General features: G+C 39.4%; 1 protein-coding gene across 3 annotated transcripts in view; it reads right to left on the reverse strand.

Moving 5' to 3' along the window:
- OLFM3 (olfactomedin 3) overlaps positions 1 to 19,992 on the reverse strand; it is a 182,365-nt gene that overhangs the window by 27,934 nt on the left and 134,439 nt on the right. For all 3 annotated transcript variants that reach the window (XM_019501721.1, XM_019501718.1, XM_019501719.1), the window contains exons 2-4: positions 14,914 to 15,060; positions 6,632 to 6,787; positions 1,108 to 1,327 (exon numbers count right to left, since the gene is read on the reverse strand). In XM_019501721.1, the coding sequence (XP_019357266.1) occupies positions 1,108 to 1,327; positions 6,632 to 6,787; positions 14,914 to 15,060 (523 nt within the window). The remainder of the gene's footprint in view (positions 1 to 1,107; positions 1,328 to 6,631; positions 6,788 to 14,913; positions 15,061 to 19,992) is intronic.

Consider the following 19,992-nt stretch of genomic DNA (forward strand, 5'->3'; position numbering starts at 1 on the left):
CTACGTTTCTATCTCACTAATGCATAGTAATACCTATATGGTATTTTGTCCTGGCCGAACCTGTGTATCTTCTGTCAGCATAGTAATTTGATATTATATGTGTGTACTGAAGGGGAGAATAAATTCATTTAAAAAATCTGTTTGAGGAATTCTTTCATGTATTTTTCCTATCACTGATATGCTATTTCTGGTATGAAAAGAAACAGGTGAAAATAAAGAATTTCAGAGGATAACTCAGTCTAGATTTATTTTTTTCTGTCTCTCCCATTGCTTCAAAGAAAGCCCACTTCTTTTATTATGGAAAGCACCTCTCTATTTAATAACAGATTTCAGCTGCCTTCCATTGACTATGAAAGCAAACATCCAAAACATGAAAATGAAGGTAGCTCTTATGAGTCTGAGCCCTGGAATTTCACTATTGTGTTTCTTTTGCTTTATAATGAATTTGGTTATCATAAAAGCAGCTGGATGGACAGTACTGGAAGGTAAATGCTTTCAGTAAACAATAGATATTTGCTTCTAAATAACACTGTCAATCTATATATCTCAAAATACTTTAAATGAGTGGCCCCTAATGAATTACTGCCCAATCCATTCATATAAGTCAGAGGGGATACTTTTTTTTACATTGACATTAACTGGAAGGAGCTAGGCTCTATAAGTACTTGTATCATGACTATAAGGTAAACAAGTATTAATTATACTTTGGGCAAGAAGGTTAAGGGTGACATTTCAAAAAATGACCCCTAATTTTAGCTATCCAATATTAAAGAAGTGCCTATTTTCAGAGATGTCAGGAACTCACTGCATCAAACTGAAGTCAATGCGTGGGTTCCCAGAAGCTTAGATTCTCCCTGAGACCCACAAGATGCCTTTAGCAGCACTGAAAATAAAACACATTGCTATGCTTCATCAGCAAGTGATTCAGACAGAAATGTAACACAGTTTGCTTTCAGCCAAGTTACTTTGTATTTACACTAATATAACACAGATCAAAATCTGGTGCACTGTGTATATAGAACTGAAACCAGAGTGTTGTGTGTTTCTTTAAGGAAGTGATGAAGATGCAATCTAGGAATTAAATTTAGCATGAAATTGTTCACTTACTGAGCTTTTTCATGCAGTCTCGAAGCCTGGTTTCTAAACTGAGCACCCTCTGGTGTAGTTCCTCATAGTCATAGGCACCAATTTCTTCCTGAATCCCTGTGAGAACTGCAGACAGATTCCTAATTTCCTCCTTGAACTGGGTGATTAATTTGGCATCAGTTTTGTATTGTTCCAGAACTGGGATCAATGGCAGGAGCTCATCCATCTTTTCCTTCAACTCCTGAAAAGCAGTCAGTTGTGCATTAGAGCAATTTAAAAGAGTTCCAAGCCCCTCACTCCCTTTAATATAATATTTATGACTGATTATTAAAATGCTTATTAATTTTAGTTTCAGATCCATTATTGTTATATTGAGAAAGTTCTAGTAACCTCAGGATTAATGGCAGCAAATGTTGGAAAACATGTTGAAAGAGAATAATCCATTTCTACTGAAAGTACAAAATTATTTTTAAGAATCAGGAAACAAACCTTCTGTGACTTATCTTTTCCTCCACAGGATACAAAAGGCCACTGGCCACCTCTTTCTTGAAAGAAGGTGATTGTGCTTTAATGCTTCATTGCAGGGAAGGATGTAACACCAACTTTTACAATATCATTATAATAGCTGAACTACTGTTGTCTATTTTATTCCTTTAAAACTACTACTGAGTGTATTTTTTACAGCTGCAGTATTCAGCACAGATCCTTTCACTGATCTGTACACAATTATGTCTTATCTGATTTAGACTCCGACATTGGGTATGAGTTCAAATCATCCTGGCTAATACACATTGGTCAATCATGGTTTTTATATGTCATCATCATGTTGTATCATTTGATTCAGGTCACATCCACAGCCTTGACTAACTCATATTTGTGTCCAGCAAAGCTGTTACTACCTGGCCATTCCTTCTCTTTTGGATAGCTGGATAGCTTTTCCAAGTCATGGGTAAGTTATTTGAACACAACTCCTACTTTGGATTCATGGGCTGCACCCAGATGTGCAGGCATGTGCAGTTTGTGGGGCCACAGACCTCTTTGTGGCCTCACAAATTGCACAACTGGAATGTTAAACTGTTCCCAAACTGCAGATGTGCAGTCTGGGAGCAAATTTTGCTACTGAGAAATCTCAGTAGCAAAAAAAACCAAACATTGAGAAGGAAAGCAGCATGGAGCTTGTGACAGGAGCATGAACTGGCAGATATGGCAGCTTGGTCCTCTAGGAAGACACTCTGATTGCCTGCCAGAGCATCTTCACTCCTTTAGTTGTGCCCTGGATCCTCCAGCACATCAGGCGATAAGAGGAGCTGGGAAAGGGCAATTTGCCTGAAGTGGGGCAATCCTTCATCAAAGCAAATGTTCAGGGGCATGTGCTGCAGTCAAAACAGTAGCAGCACAAAACTGTGTCACTACTAATTTTGCCACTGCAAGTCTATGCTTTTGCATATAGGTGTGCACCCATGGGTTATAACATGTTTAAGTCTTTACCATATTGAAAAAAGATTGTATGTTCCTTACTTGAATGCTTTTCTAGCTAGGTCCTAATCCTTTTTACCACTTTTCCATAGCTATGTACTTTCTTAATACCTTTGTCAGGGTTTCAATAAAAATAAATAGTCTAAAAATAAGTAGATTTTGTTAAGGCAACTGATTCTTGTTTAGGCACCATATTGTCGAGAATTCTAGTAATTAATTTTTTTCTTTATGGAACATAAATTTGTCCTTATCATAACACATTCATTCAAACATTTTACAATTCTATTTATTATTTAAAGGAACAGCAGGATTTCAGGAGGAAATGTCAGAGAGACAGAAGGAGGTGCAGCCTAGACAAAAAAGGAAAAAAGGGAATGGAGATGTAGGCTTAGCATAAAGATAATAACAGAACCCCTGTGAGCAGATGAGGTCACCCACAAAGAGAATATAGAGAAGAAAAAGAGAGGAAACCATGGATGGCATCCTGGGAACATCAATAGATGAAAGATAATCAGCTAAGGGTGGTGCTGAGGGAATGGTCATCAAGGTAGAAGGTAATAAATCAAGAAAGAACAGTGTAATAAAAACCCAAGAAAATGGAGGGATGATGCTTTCAATGGTTGCAGAAACATGAGGAATGTGTATAATTTAAATGTAATTTGTGTTGAAAGATTCCATAAATACTATGGGGAGTTTTTAAAGTTGAAAATTATGTCTCTACCCTGAAGGAAAGAGTGGGCGGGAAGGCAGGTTCACATAGATGTGTTTATAGATACCTCTGACCTGCCTATCTTTCAGATGTGGTGCAAAATAATTACTGTGTCATAATAATTTTTTCTGTATGTGATTATAACATATATGAATTTTTTTATTAAGTTCTTCATAATTTTCTTCTTCCTTTTTTTCAACTGGCATTTGTTAGTAACTCCAAAGAAAAAAAATCCATATGTATAGACAGGAAATATATTGTATATATAGTAGGCCTGCGTGAAGCTGCAAGTATTTGCTTCGGATTTGGATTTGGTCGATCCGGAGGGACACTGATTTGATTCAGTGATTTGAATCACTGTCCCAATTCAAGTCAGTGGAATCAGATCTGAAGATCTGGCACTGCTTTGGAGATTTGATCATAGACTAAACAGGCAGGAATACTCACCATGCTGGACACAGTTGTCTGCAGCTGGCAAGTCTGTTTTGGTGGGTGGAGGGAAGGGGCATGGGGGGGGGGCATATCAACGCCCCCAGAGCGAGGGAGGGATTGGGGCTGAGGCTCAGATAAGCATCCCAGCTGGGTTGAAGGGACATGGAACTCAGGGAGGGGGACTCCTGCCACTGCGTGCTGCCACATGCCGCCGGTTCAGGAGGGCATGGGAGCAGGCGTGTCTCTGGATCTGCGTGGAGTGGGCTGGGCTGCATTCTGGACAGGCAGTGGAAGATGCTAGGAGTGGGGACTATTCCCTCCTGCCACTTGCCCAGCCTTCCCATGTCTCCTGGACAAGCCACGACTTCACCCCAGCTGGGCAAGCAGTGGTAGGGCATGGGGCCAGGCACGTGCACCCAGATCGGAGAGGGGCTGGTGGCAGGGGTCATGGGGAATTTTAGGGTGGCTGCAGCCCCCACTCCACTGCGCTCTATGTGGTGGGTGGAGTTAGGGATGCGCCTTGGGCTGCGACTGGGGCTAGCTACCCAGGAGCACAGCCTGGCGGCAAGCAGCTGGTGCTAACATCTTAGAGTACAGCCTGGCTCAGCCCACTGCATGCAGATTCGGGGGCACGTGTCCACTCCCATGCCCTCCCAGACTGGCGGCATGCAGAGGCATGTAGTGGCAGAAACCCCCCTCCCTAAGTCCCACACCCCCTCAGCCTGGCCGGGCAGCTTGTCTCAGCCCCATCTCCAATTCCACCCTCACTGTTGGGGTGTTGATCTGCTCGCCCATGCCCCTTCCCTCTCCCCTTTGCCCACCACAACAGACTTACCAGCTGGAGGCAGCTGAGGCCAGTGTGGTGAGGACTGCAGCCTGTTTAGTCTATGGCCTAATCTCCAAATCAGCGCTGAATCTTTTCCAAATTGATCTGGAGGCTTCTGATTTGATTTGGACCTTTTAATTGGTCTCCAAATTCAATTCAGATTCAGCCGCCAAATTGGGCCGAATCTCCACTGAATCAAATCAGCTACCGAAGCTTTGCACAGCCCGAATATATAGCTAATGTGAGCAGTAGAAGTTTGAATTTTTAAATTACACATTGAAATGTTATTAATGTAAATGCATTTAGAGTGTCAGAAGTTCCCTTTGCTGCTCTGAACTATAGATTCTACTCATTAGAAAAGTTCCTTTCATAGTATGTACCCAGAAACTGCTGAATTAAAGTAAAATGGAAAAAGAGAAGCAGAATTTTTTATTACTACTAAAACTACATATGTAGGACCATAAACTTCTAGCTTTTTACAAAACCATAAATTAAAAACTCTTTTCTCCAAAGTGAGTCCAATCCTACTGTCAATAAAGTACATAAGAGTGTTGCCTTTGACAGCAGTGAGAATCAGCCAAATCCTAAGAGATTTCATAACTTGATGATAGTGAGTGAACAGGGCTATATAATTGTACTAAGCTTGGTCTGAACTGAAGTGATACTGGATGAGGTAGCAAGGATAGACAAATTTCAGTGTCTCAGGAATGGGATGCAGTACCAGAATTTTAGTGGATTAAAATTCTGAAAGACATCAGCATATGGTATTATTTTGACCTTTTATATTACTCTATAGTATGACTGGCTAGAAATCTGTCTTTTACTCCTGGCAAACTGTCAAGCTGGTCCTGAAGGCCCAGCCAAAAAAAAAAGTCAAATGTTTAAAAGGTTAGAGTAGGGAAGTACAACATGCTGCTACTTTTGACAGCCTATATCAGACATTTAAATTCTGATATTTTGTTTATGCACAAAATGTAATGAGAATACCAAGTGAGTAATGGCACAACATAGATGTGTTATTATGGTGATGAATGTTATAATGGGAGATGTTAAAAAAGGCTAAGAGGATCCATACTTGGACTTCAAGCCTAACTAAAACGAGCAAGTAAATTTTTTCCTCCATAGGAAGGTTATTATTGTATTAATTCGCTAAATTAACAGGAGCTGTTGGGTGTTCAATGGCTCTGTGGAAAATCAGAACACTCAGAGGTGATTAATTATGGATTTAGGTGCCATACTTTGACTACTGACTTTTGAACATGTATGTCTTTGGGTTTATGTTTGACCACACATGAACACATTGAAAGGCATAATACTTTAACTATATTCCAAGGATGAAAATTATGTTAATAGACTCTATTTTATATTCCTCACACATTCAGCACTCTTATTCAGTTGGACCCAGAACGTGCAACACTCTAATATCCCTCTATAACATGGTCTCAGAGTAATTTAGATGGCCTCATCAGAATACACATTACTATTTTCTAAGCATCATGTGTCCAGATTTCATAGCAAATAGGTTGGTTAGTGTTGTATTGGTAATTAGACATTTTTTTACCCAATTAAGAAACTGATCACATACATTTTTGCTTATAGCATATGTGAGACAAGAAAAAAAATCGCAACTGCAAAACCAGTATAACTATCAGAAAAAAACCCTCAAACCTCTAATTAGTTCTTAGTGATACTGAGAAATTAAGTTATTGTAATTCTTTATTATAAACTTCTTTTTCTTTAGCTCAACTAAATGTCAGACAATGGTAAAGTGCAAAGCTCCGTAGTTGTTTGCTATTAATTCCCTCAACTTCCTCATTTATTACTTATGCTTGACTGAATATAAACTTCTCATTATGATAGGCAGATAGATACAGCAAAATAAGATTATGTTTATAATGCCATTTCTATAAAGTCTTAATAATTAATGGTCACTCCCTATTATTGTTAACTTGAATAGAGAAAGAGATTATCACCATAAAAGGTGTTATTATGTTTTTATTTGTCATATTGCTTTTGTAAGAGCACTTTCAGCTCAGAGTTCAGCAATTTATGGTGCATAGCTTCTCACAGGCTTTCAAAGTTATTATTAAAATAAAACCTACTTGAAAATGTTTTGTCATTAATGTCTTCCGATCATCTTCAATTTGCCGAAACTTGGCCTTCAGCCCTTTCATTTGTGTTTCCATTTTTAAAACGTACTGGAAATCCCTTTGAGTCCGCAAATTTAAAACTTCAATAGATTGGGACATATTCTGAACCTGTTAAAAGAAGAACACTCTCTAAATGCACTCTTTTTCAATATATCTGTAGGTAAATGTCAAGAGATAAAATGTCATGCTTCAGTCAGTGCTTCAATTATTAGCTATTTTATAACACTGGAGCTTTGAATTCATAACTGCATAACCATATGGAAAACAGGCCACATTCTGGCAGTCACACTTGGGTAACCCCACAGAAATCAGTGGTATTGTTTCAGTAAAAATAAGAAAGAAATGTTTCCAAAAGTCATTATACATACCCTAAAGAAAACTGTTGAATACTCTGAATATTCAGCAAGGGGAAGAAATGTCCTATGACAGGGAATCATAAAGGAGGTTTGGGACTTAATATTCCTGAACAAAAAGACATAAGCATTCAATAGCTCAGGGAAATATAATATATGGCTGTTATTCAGGATCTGATTTAAGTTTTAATTCTCAGCCATTGCTCTACCTAAAACTGTTTACAGAGGGTCTGAAGGAACAGGGTAAGAATATGAGTTAAAGATCTTAAAATTTGACTTTATTTAGGTGTATGGAAGACCTGAAGTTACACTTGGCAAATAAAGTACTAATTGCCATTTAGACAGAAGTTAAAGTGTGTTGGGCAGTCTTTCAAAGGTTGATCTCTCAAGGGCTATGTATCTGCCATGGCTTTTGGAAGCAATTATTAACACCTCACATTATTCAGATCTCATATCTAAGAGAGCAGATATGATCTGATCTTGTACACCAAAATAAATCAGGAGAATTCCAGTGAAGTCAGTGGAGTTAAATGGCTGAAATTAATGCAAGAGAGAGAGAGGGTCTCCTTTAAAGAACTGTGGCACTTCAGGTTTCAATAATCATAAAAAGAGTTTTGCAAAGCCCTGTATTTTACATTCTGGTGATGAACTAATTTAAATGCTAATACTTTGCAAAACATCATGGTACCAGAATAAAGGCTGATACTTACATTTTAAGAAGGTACAGCTCACTGTTTTCTATGAGTGGGAATAAAATCCCACTCTTCAGGCTTTGTCCTGATTCTTCTTCAGTGGCAAAATTCCTATTGGCTTTAAAAGAAGTAGGCTAGCACACTTTGGGAACCCTATCAATTACTGGTGTTCATAAAAAATGGTTTTTTTAAAATAACATTTTACAAAAGACTGCTTTAGCACCACTGTTAGGCTTTTACTCTTCATTGGCTACATCTACACATCTGCTTTATTGTGGAGTTGACTAATTAGCTCCACAGTAAAGCATCACAGTCTACACATGCTCCAGTGCTATGGCACAGTAGTACTGTTGGAGACAGTAGTATCCTACAGCAGAGCAATAAACTGTGCTGAAACACACATGTAGACAGTGACTGGGCAGAGGCCAGATTCCTGGCTTCTGCCTAGCCACACAGCTTTACAAGTTTGGCACTCTTGTGCCATGCGTGATGCTGCCACCTGGAGGCCGGGGCTGACTCCCCGAGCCTGCTGCCATCCCAGACCAGCTCTGCCCCAGCTCAAAGTGCTGCTATCCCAGGTACATATCTAGATGCTGCCCCCAGGAGCAGTTCACTGAAGCTCATAGTGCTCCAGAGTTTATTGCATCACATTAATTGCACATGTAGATGCACCCACTATAAATACTTCATTCAGAATTACCAAAGATTCTTGAGAAATATTTCCTATATCTAATGTAGACTGAACAAATCAGCATCATTACTGTTCTATTTTTTAGGTAGCAAGCTTTTGGGGACTAGAATTACATTTTTATTCTGAATTTGTACAGTTCCCAGCAAAACTGTGACCTGGTCCATGACTGCAGTTCTTAGGGAACATCTATTCTGCCACTTTGTTGAACCCTGAAGCACTGCTATGGCCACTTGGCCACTTGCCTCTACTTCATGCATAACAAACAGGAGCAATTAGGCCAGGTAGCCACCTTCAAAGGATTTGGTGCATCTACATGTGCATTTACATCACATTAAATTTACTACTCAGCAAACAGAAATAGGCCAGCTTCTACACATGCAGATAGTAGAGGGCATTAATGCACAAAAGTTACCCCCAAATTAGTCCATATATACAGTGTTACTGCGCAGTAAGGTGTCTATATGTGCGTTACTGCACCGTAACTAATTGGGTGTAAATTTGACACCTGTATCATACAGGTATCAAATTTACATAGAGGTTGGTATAAGTCACCATAATTACTGTACAGTATGGGCATGCATGTGTAGATACACGCCTGTACTGTGCAGTAATTGTAGGTTACTGAGCAGTAATTTAGAATACTGCGTGATAACTGTGCACGTATAGATACACCCACTGAGTAGTAAGTATTCCTGGGACACAGAGCCCAAGAACACAGCTTTAGGCTCTGAAGTGCATTGTGTAATATCTGGGTTTGGGCTCTCACAGAGCAAGAGGGACCGGGCTGGCTGTACTTCTTGGTGGCTGTCTGTGACTTGGCACAAGCATAGTGCAGACCAGCCAAGAGATACCAAAACAAAACAGATAAAGTAATAATACATTCTGATCTTGACATGTCCTTAGCTTTATATTCGAGCTTTCCCATTTAAATTATAGACTTATAACTGAGCATATAATTAATGTTTTGCTAAACTGATTAGGCTTTAGCAGACTCAGTCCCATAATGTCCTAAGGGCAAGATTCTATTCCATCTATTATGCTCATGTCTCTGAAAAACATGGGTGCAAAAGATGAGTGAGTCCTTCTCCTCTTCACTGATTTTTTGATGACTTCCTCTTATATTGATGATGATGTGTTATTAAAGTCTGACTGGATTGGATTTTCATGATCTGAGCTGCATAGAATAGAATTACACTTCAATGAGATGCCCAAGAGGTGAAATCAAATCTGGCTCTAAGCGCCTCTACCATTCTACCTGGAAGACAAGCTTTAATACCATATTGTGTAAGATGGCTCAACAACTAAAACTCTCTTCAGTAAAAAGAGGGGCTGTTGTCATTGTCTCTTTCATAAAGGGATTTTAATCACTGGAGTTATCTTCATTATAGTAGCTGCTACATCTGTTATCTACCTAGATATGATACCTGGGATAGCTCTTGCTTCAAGTATTTTGAATAGAATTAGTTGAGAGTTGGAGAAGTTCTTCTATTTATTGTAGAGGGCATTATTTTAACAGTGTGTATTTAGAAGGATGCAAAGCAACCCATAACATTTGAGATTTTACTGTAAAATTCAGTTATATATAGGGTGTATATACCATAGGATGAGGGTTTGTTTATGGTTTTATAAGTAGATATAAAATAAATAACTTTATTCAAATACAGTACTAGATATAGAAAGAGACATTGACAGAAATGAAGATTCAAGTAATTAATAATTAGGACAAAAGAACTCTAGATACAACTTGCCCACTTCCCTTTTTAAGGCAAGGATAGCTTGAGTCTTTATAAGCTTTATGAATCTTTTAAGTATGTACTCATACGTTTGTCAGTGAAAAAATATGCGGGGAAAAAGCAACATCTTTACCAGTTATAAAACTGAAACAGAACACTAAAATAGGACATTTTGTTGTGATTGTTCTCATGGATTTTGTATGTTCAATAAATTAATGGCCAAAGTTTATTTTAACTCATTTGATCAATACAGAAAAAAACAATATATGACTAGAAAACATTAGTGGTTCAGTTCTTGCTCAAGTAGAATTAATATTGACTATCCATTCTAATGCATGAAGGGCAAGACTGTGTTGACAAGTATATGTAAACTTTGAGCTCTTTTCCACAATTTTTAATTAATGGCCCATTATGCTAACAACTGTTCTATAATACTTTATGGTTATTATACAACCTGAAATAACTTAATCTAATGTCCAGCTGAAAATATTTTTTAAAGAAGTATAGGTTTGCTATCAATAATCTAGTCATTAACATTTTAGAAGACACTATTAATGGAATAAAGTCATATTTTTTCCTTTTCTAGATTTCTAATTACTGAAATTAAGCAAGTAAACCCCATGAGAGCTGCGAGAAAATCTGGAAGATTTCCTTTTGCCAGAAGCTACATTAATCAGAAATTACTACAAACTACAACATATGGGTACACTAAAGTAGGGATGTGATGATACTTGCCAAGACATTAGTTAAAAGCAAATACTTTGTGAAGATTGATAATTTAGGTTTTTTTGTGTGTCAGATCAAAGGGTTAGTTGTGAAAGAGGTCATGGTATGGACTTCAAAAAGAGAGAGAGAGAGAAAGGGAGAAAGAGAGAGAGAGATTAAAACCTTTGTCATGAATATTTAAATACCTGGGAAACATGCCACAGTGAAAGCTCTGGAGAATGACATCTCCAGATATTTTATCAGCAAGAAATGTGCAGTATTGACAGCAACAGACACTCTCTATATTCCTTTATGTCCATATTTTCTATGCATCTTAGAGGAACCCCTATATGAGTAGCAAGAGCCTTGACCTTTCTACCACTGTAATGTCCTACACCCCTGTCATACTTAGAAATAAAGTGCCACGTGGCTTCTAGGAATGGGGAAAGGGGGCAGCTGTTCAGGATGCTTGCAGTTATATATTGATAGTCTGAACTTTGCTGGAAGATAACTGGACTGATTTTGATCTCTGTTAGTGTTCAAATAGTGCCAGATAGTGACTTTAGTGGTAGGATTATTTGGAATTTAATCTCTTACAAGTGAGATAAAAATCAGGTCTTATGTGTTTTTTGCAAAATTAAGAGTCCTGTTTTAACTTCAGTTTAGGGACCTGATATATACATGTGCATGCATGTAGAAATTAAGACTTATTTTAAGTTCAGTGTTCATTCCCTAAATATTTATTACTTCAGATTCAAACATTTTGTTTCACCTATGTTGCTTCTGTAGTATGAAGTAAATTGAAAGCTCAGATTTTCCCTAGGTTAAAGGAACACTATTTTGGTACAAACCCATCATAGCTGGCTCTACCACCCACTAAGCCCTGCCTAAAGAGGAAGACCATCTGCTTAGCTGGGGAAAAGGAGGGTGACACAAACAGCATTTTTGCTTTCCAGTGGTCCTTGGCTAATAAAATTGCTTATTGGCTGCTGTTAGTTATGAGGCCAAAGTGACTCCAAGATTGAAATGGAAAGGTACTTCTCTAGGCTCCTCTGGGTGCATCCAGACAACCACACATATGCAGGGGTACACATTTCCTGTGGGAAAAATAGTGGAGACACATATTTGTACTGCTGCTTTTTGACTCGGGGCATGCCCCTGCATGTGCACTCTGGCATGTAGCAAATTAACCCAGGTGGGTTAGGGAAGGATAGGGTCAGCACCTGTCCTGGCCCCAGCAGCATTACCTGTAGTCCTGAGGGCCTCCTGGGACAGCAGCAGACCCAAGCCAGCTGCTTGGAGCCTGGCCAGCATCTAGATCTTGGCTCTGGTCAGCCAGGCTTCCTTTCTGATGGGATCTCCAGGTGTCACATTTTGGCACCATGCTGCAAATTAGTGGCAAATGGGTGCATGTATGCCATGTGCAGTTTGCATCACTGCAAAGCTTTAAGGCACTGAAAACCACACATGTACGTTCATCTGGACATGCCCTCTAAGTCCATTCTGAGACAAATCTAAATTTAAAAAAGGGGGAGAAGAGGGCAGGGAATTGTGCTAAGACTCTACAGATGTCTACAGTATTTCATGCTGTGGCCTTGAACTCTATGCTTGCAGCAGCTCTAATTGAACTCAGTAATAAGCTTTGCCTGTGCAAGATCTGGTTCCATATTTGTATTTCTGTGATGTTACCATCCATAAAAGTTTTGGAAATAAAGTATTGAAAAGTGTGTGTTGACAAATATGTTTTTAGTCTTAAATTTTGTGTTATTCTCTGTCCTTGTTTAAACATGTTCTCCACCAGTGGTTATATATAGGGACTCACTTGTGGGCGTATTTCACGGACATTTCATGGTGGCCCTGGCCCTCAATGCTGATTGGCTGAGAGACACCAGGGAAGAGGAGGGGTAACCAGCATCTTGATTGCTGGCTGCTCTTGATTTAGCCCCATCCTCAGAACACTGATTGGCAGAGAGGATTCAGGGGAGTAAGGAGGGTCAGGCACCATCTTGTCTGCTGCCCTGTTCATGCTGTACTGCCAGCCAGTACCTTCCCCTCCCAGGCAGGCTGTGAGATCCACCCAGGAAGGGAAGACTTAATAAAAACTTATTTTTGTTAAGTTGTTTTGTTTTGTGGATTTTGCAGGCAACCCTGGATTTCACGTTTTCCACAAAATCCACGAAACCACAATTTAGGTAGGTTCCTAGTTATATAATAAGCCTAAACTTGGGTACTGCTACTGGGGATGCAAAACAGTAGTTTGTGTTTTGATAACTACAGGATTTTTTCATAATTTCCTATGCAAGATAAACATAAGGGGTAATTGTGTAGTACTACAATGAATGGGGGCAACCAGGGCAGCAGCCCCAGCCACTGACCCGGGTTGCAAGGGGGGGCGAGTGATGTGGGGGAAGGGCACACGTAAATAGCAGTAGTTGTGTGCTGGCCTGGTTGCCACCGCTTGGACTGCCCTGAGCACTCAAATGTAAAGTAGCAACTTTGAATATAATTTCCATATATGGAGTAATGTAGTTGCACCTGTGATGACAGTCTAGGAAATATGTGTAAGACAAGGATTTTTGTGAGTGATGTTATTTATGGGATCACCTGCATGGGGGGGGATAGATTTAGACAAGATTTCAAATGACAGCAGGACTAAAGATACAACAGTTTAAAATTATTTTGCCTAATTTTGTGTTTTTGTACATACTATATGGCATAGAAAATTAATACAACTTCCAATAAAATTTTATTTGTTTTTGCTTTGATCTTAAACTGAATTAGAGCCCTAGACATCTAGTATATTTGTACAGCTACTAGTTTCTTTTTAGCTGGATAAAAATGTGTTGTGTTATATGTGATGATGTAACACAACGTTTGCACCCCCGTTTCAAAATCCTAGATCTGCCCATAAATATAGCTCATCTAACCTTTGATTAATTTAACTGTACATGCATTTGTTAATAAACATAGTAGGGACATCTACACAAGACACTACATTGCCATAGCAATGTAGCAATGAGCTACAGTGATGTAGCATTGGCAGACAGAAACTCTGATGCCAGAGCTATGTTGCCATAACAATGCGCTCCCTCCACTGGCAATGCATAGGGGGTGCATGCAGGTGCACATACAACCCCTGTGCGTGGTGGTGCACCCCCTGCAAAAAGGTACTGTTCACCACCCCTTCCCCCTGCCACCAACACCACTGGCGGCATCTGCAGGAGCTCACCACTTACCACCGCTGCACTCCCGCTGCTGCCACCACACTCCCACCACCACCATGCTCCCACAGCCACCATGGGCACACATTGGTCATGGCTCCCTCACTATAGCGCATTGCTATGGTAATGTAGTGGCTAAAAATAACTGTGCACTGCCAGCACAGCACAGTATGGGCTGTTACTGCACCATCATTTAGTACTTCCAGAATGAAGTACTAAATGATGGCACTGTAACAATGGCGCCATAGGGGCACATGTAGATGCACCCAGCGTGTAAGACTCTGGTAGTCTGGCAGAAAGATCATATTGAACAGGATGCAATAATTTATTGTATTTAAGGAACTAGCATATGAACAAGTGGAAACTGTTTGGAATAATTCATATTTTAAGGAAATCAGTGTGCAGATAATATAATGTTTGTATTGATATGTTACAATCTGTTAATGAGTTTCAAGGGAATAAGCTTCCTATGATTTGGACAGGGGACCTAGTCTGACTCTGTGCTTCTAGCAGATTTGGACTGGGATTTGCAACTACTTTTATGAAGAAAAAGTATCTTGATATTGACACATGAGCTTTTGTGAAAGTTAGAATTCAGGGGGTGAAATACAAAAAAGAATATGCAGCATTAAGCTGCCAGATCAATGACACAGATGAGCAGAGCTATAGTGTAAAGAGAGAGATGAAGTGTGATTAAGGGTGGAAAAATGGGAAGGGATACAGAGAAATAACTTTTGTTAGATTACTAATGAAAAAAGTATCACTTGTTATTTTACAGAGGGAAAGGAAATTATTCCCTTTAGTAGAAAAAAAAAGAGGACTACATTTGGAAGACTTACCTTCTCTAGCAGTTGTCTAAGTTGCCTGCTTTTGGCATCTCTGGAACACAGGTTTTGTTCTGGTGCAACAACAGTACAAATACATCGGCCATCAGGATCTTGGGCTGAACTATACACTTGCCACCCTTCCTTAGGGCTAATTTGAGTCTATAACAATATAATATAACAATACAGTTAATGAGCATGGAAAAACTGATATTCATGAATATGTTTTGGAATTTTATTTTAAATTACTCTAGGAAAATATGCTTGTTCACTTACATGCTCTACATGCTCAAAATCAGGTGTCATTTAGTTATGATTTATTGTTCTCTTAACTGATAATTGGCAATTTTGTACAGTTACAGTTTTCCATCATGTATAATACCTTGTTAACAGTTCTTTGGAAATGCCTGACAAAGCTATATAATTACAGGTGTCATATTCAATCTGGACAAGAACAGTTTTCCACAGCACATGTTCATTGATTGCATTCTTTGGGTATTAATAGAGAACAAATACCATATTTGCTGAAGATACAACAGCCCCCCATTAATTAGATTCTATATATGGAAAATTTATAAATTAGTTATAATTTTTCCACGTATAGAATATAATTATTAGAGGTTTGCCTTTAATTTGTTCCCCTCTGACTGATACAGCAGGGAAAATAAATCTGGAGGATCAGGTAGTCCCGTTGCACTCTGGTCCCCATCCCCAACTTCTGGCCCCTGCAGCCCCTACCCTTCCCTCCTTACTGTCATACCCTACTCTCCTTTTGCACATGGAAGTGAGGGGCAAACTTGAAAACACTGGGCTCATCTACATGGGACGTTTACTGAGCAGTAGACTAATTAGTTATGCAGTAAATGTCTTATGCCCACCTGTGTGGCCTATCAGGCTTCAGGAAACTAATAAACTCCACAGCAGGAGTAAATAAAAGTATAATCTTGTTGTGGAGTTTTTTACTCTGCAGCACTGCACAGATACGTTCTGATGTGTACGCACAAGGGTGCTGCAATGCGGGGGCTGCCTGCCGTTTAGCCCCACACTGGAGCACCCTTGTGCCCCAGCTAGCCCCTCCACAACACATTGAACCGGGTTGGAGCAGCCCTGGCCTGGCAGACTGACCCTCACCCCAGACCTCCTGTCAGCTGGGGCTGTTCTAACTTGACTCAACATGCTGCAGTCCCAGGCACACGTTCAAATGGTGTGCCAGGGAGCAATAAACTCTGTCACAATATGCACCAGGGTTATTGCTGTATGCTAATAGCACAGGTAGACGCACCCACTAACTCTGGAAAAAACCTCCCTATAGCAATTCGCATATTGCTATAAGTACCCATAGCTTTAGTTTACCCAAGATATGGCCAGTTTTAGCACAGGCACTCCATACAACACACTTTTAAGCAGTATTTTAGCATTTACTTATAGAAATAATACAAACTATGCATGATATCAGCCCAAAGTCAAAACACTCACGTTTTACCACATAGTTCACTGGGGTAGGCCCCAGCAGAAGCCACAGCATGTTATGACATGGTAACCCCGTAGCTCAGCACTTTTCAGTATGTGTGTGCACTCCAGATACCCTCCACAAAGAATGTATATGTTAATCAGACTCCCACTCATAACTGGCACTTGATGTTCTTGTTATGGGTCCTGGGATCCTCCAAAAATTTGTATGTGTATGAGGCACAGGGCAATCTCGTGGTGGGTGGGGCACACTGATCATATGCAACAGGCTGAGAGAGGGGTCAATAGAGGGATTCTGGGTGAACTGTTTGGGGCCCCATTTGGTGATGTTTGCTAGACATTTAAGGCTGGTGAAGAAACAGGAACCACTGGAAATGTGAAAGAAAACCACAGCTCAGCTGTGGGAGTGAAGAAGTCAAAATATATGCAATGTAGTGGCTCACTATGACTTGAAAAAGAGTGGGTGCTGAGGGGGACTTAGTGCAATGGGCACTACCCTATATTTTCCACAGGTAGGCTGTGGTGATTTATTCTTGTGGTAAGTTCTTGTCAGTTTGTTTACCTAATATGTGCTGTGTGTTTTATAATCATGCTTTGCATTGGCTGCATTTACTCACCTCTGTAGCTGGTTTCCATTATTGAACAGTTAAACTGATTTTGGCAGCGGTTTGACGATAGTGCATTTAATGAGGTTTGTATGGAATTATAGGGGGAAAAAAATCTCATTTTGTGTTCAAATAAATACAGTATATCCTTTTAGCATGGGTAGTTTCTACCTTAGACTAAAAGAAACAAAGACAGGAAGAGAGAAATATACATATAAAGCCCCAAAGAGAGAGTAAAGCATGTATGACTCAGATTGTAAACACAGCCATGTGGAACTAACTTATAGCCAGTGCATCTGAAAACAGGTTAGCAGGGACCCATTTTAGTCTTAAAAGGCACTGCATACAGAAAACAGTCTTCCAGTTGTATAGTTACATGAACCAAAGGAAAAGATATAAATTGCCTCAGGGAAGTAAAATAAAAGGTCCAGTTTAAATAAGAGGAAACAAATTTATTAAGACTGTTAAAGGTACTGGAAATCCTTAGCATATTCTATTTTCAGCAATCATGGAAAAACTCAGAAGTTCTCCTTATCTTATGTTTACTTGCAATAGTGGCCTATATCCAAAAGCACTATCTATTTATCCTCCTAGCTATAAGTCAAAAAACAAAAAAGTGAGTCAACTTCCATTTTAAAAGATGTTTAAAAATTTATCAAGTGAAGCTAAGAGAGAGAGAGAGGATGATGGAAGAGTTGTAGGAGATAAAATGAACTCTAACAGGCAATAGAAGTAATTTTATTAAATTCTGGATTTAGGGATGACTAGTCAATATTAGGAATACTATGAATCAATATTAGGAATACTGACTATTTGGAATAGCTGATATTAGGAATTTTTCTTTTTACATATAGTACATGCAATGCTGGTGTTTTTACTGCAAAACTCAAATGCTAATTACTGCCATTAATTAGTTTAATTTTGTTTTTCAGCACAGTGTATCTTAGTGCACAGTTTATCAACACAGGATGGATACAGTAATTGTCTATGCTGAGGCTAGAAGAAAAGCAGATGATCCTTCCCAGCATGTCAGCTTAATACAAGAAAAGAGTAGGGGCTTTATTTCTTACAAAGAATGTCCTGCAGGAGTCACTGAAGATAAAAGGGACCTTTTTATTGTAGACTTAATTGAAAGATCAAAACTGGAATATTTCTGTTTTGCAAAGAAAATAAAAGCCCATAATCTAGATGACTGTAAATGGAGGACAGCTGAACTTGCCTTAGGGTTTGTGAGAGAGGCATATTTAAGGTTCCATGCTAAATTATGCCAAGTTTATGATGTTCTTCTAGCCTTTATTTTTTTAGGGTACAGGAAGTCTAGTTTAACTGCAAGGGAGAAGAATAAAACCTAAACAAAATTACAGCTGCAGGAAAAGTTTAAATTGGTTTTGAATAGCTAGTAAAGTTGTAAGATGGAACAATTCAAGCTTGTTGAAGCAGCCAACCCTTACACTGTAAACTATATTCAGGCGGGTAACTTCTATGATTTTATCGAAGTTATGTAGTTCTTGTACCCAGACAGCAATGCCAGGTAGCATAACTGAGACTGATTTTAAGTCCAAGTCTAAGGAAGATCTGCAAAACCCATGAATGGCTTGGACAAGGTTGGCAACACAAGTACACATGCATGGTTATTCTTAATTTTTAGATGCACTGCAAACTTTGGGCCTTAGCATCATTTGTCACTGGCATAAATGTGGAGAAGTTCCAGCGTGTTAATAGGGTAGCATCAATATAAAATAACTAAAAACTAGACTCAGGCCCAATCTATTATCAGAACTGTACTGTTTAGACCAGGGCTGTCCAACTAGTGGCCTGTGGGCTCCATGTGGCCTATGAGGAGTTGAGTTGTGACCCCCTGAGTATTCCCCAGCTGCTGCTGCTCCCCCATCACTCCAGTTACAACAGCAGTCGGAGTCTCTGGGCTTCCCCGTTGCCTGTTGGGACAGTGAGGGGAGCAGAGGGTGAGGCTGAGACTGTATGAGTAAGTGGTGCACAACTCGGGTGGAGGAGGGAGGGGAGCTTCCATGGGGACATGCAGTGCAGTGGTTGGGAGGGTGAAGGTTGAATATCTCTGCAGTGGAGCAGGGGATTATTCATACAGTATGTGGCCTAGGATACCCAGGGCCCACCCTGGCGTGCCTCTGCTGGTGTGGCCCGCTGGGCTTACAGCCCATGGTTACTTAGAAGTTGGACAGCTGTGGTGTAGACTGCATTATCCAAATTATATTTATATGTTCTGATTATATTAAATATTTCACACACATTTTCTGATGAGAAGCATATTTATTGAGTGCCTACACTGAATTTTCTTACAATATGTTGTTAGATGTAGGGAAACTTGATCAGTCATAGAAGAAATGGGCACTACATTTTTTAAATAGCTATTCTAACTTTTATGTGTATACTCATTCAATAAGAAACCCACAGACACAGGAAAACTAGATTGTCTTTGGCTGCCCATTTAAATGAGTGATAACATATTACCCAGTTTAATTTAGGCTTTAATGTAATTGGGTTAATTTAGTCTTTTGTTGTATTCTACCTTTCTGTATTTTCATACCATGAGGTTTCCTTTACTTCTTAGGATGGATTGAGCGGTCAGGAGAGTTGGCATAGAAGGAAATATGCAAATGTGTGCATGTATAAAACACATCTTCATGTCACTTAAATTTTTCTGTCATATTTTCTACTTTGACATTTAATCCCAACCTCAAGAAGAAGCTGCTCAGCCTCCCAGGGAAGGCGCTAGAAGGCATCAAACCATATGAAAGCTGCTGACTGCATCCTCCAAACACAGGCTTGCTGCTGACAGGCCTTAGTAAGCAGACAAGAAAAGAAATAACTAAGCGTAGGAGTGAAGGAACAATAGTACATTGTCCTAATTCTTAAAAATCTTAGGGAAACAGAAGAAACCCCATGAAAAGACAAATACTTAACATACACTTGGAAGACAGCCTGCTACAGAATTTCTGTACTCCATGCCAAGAAGTTTCTTTTACCTCTGCACATTCAGATA

Source organism: Gavialis gangeticus, unplaced genomic scaffold (genome assembly GCF_001723915.1).
Source record: "Gavialis gangeticus isolate Ggan-Ray unplaced genomic scaffold, GavGan_comp1, whole genome shotgun sequence".
NCBI classification, from domain to species: Eukaryota; Metazoa; Chordata; order Crocodylia; family Gavialidae; genus Gavialis; species Gavialis gangeticus.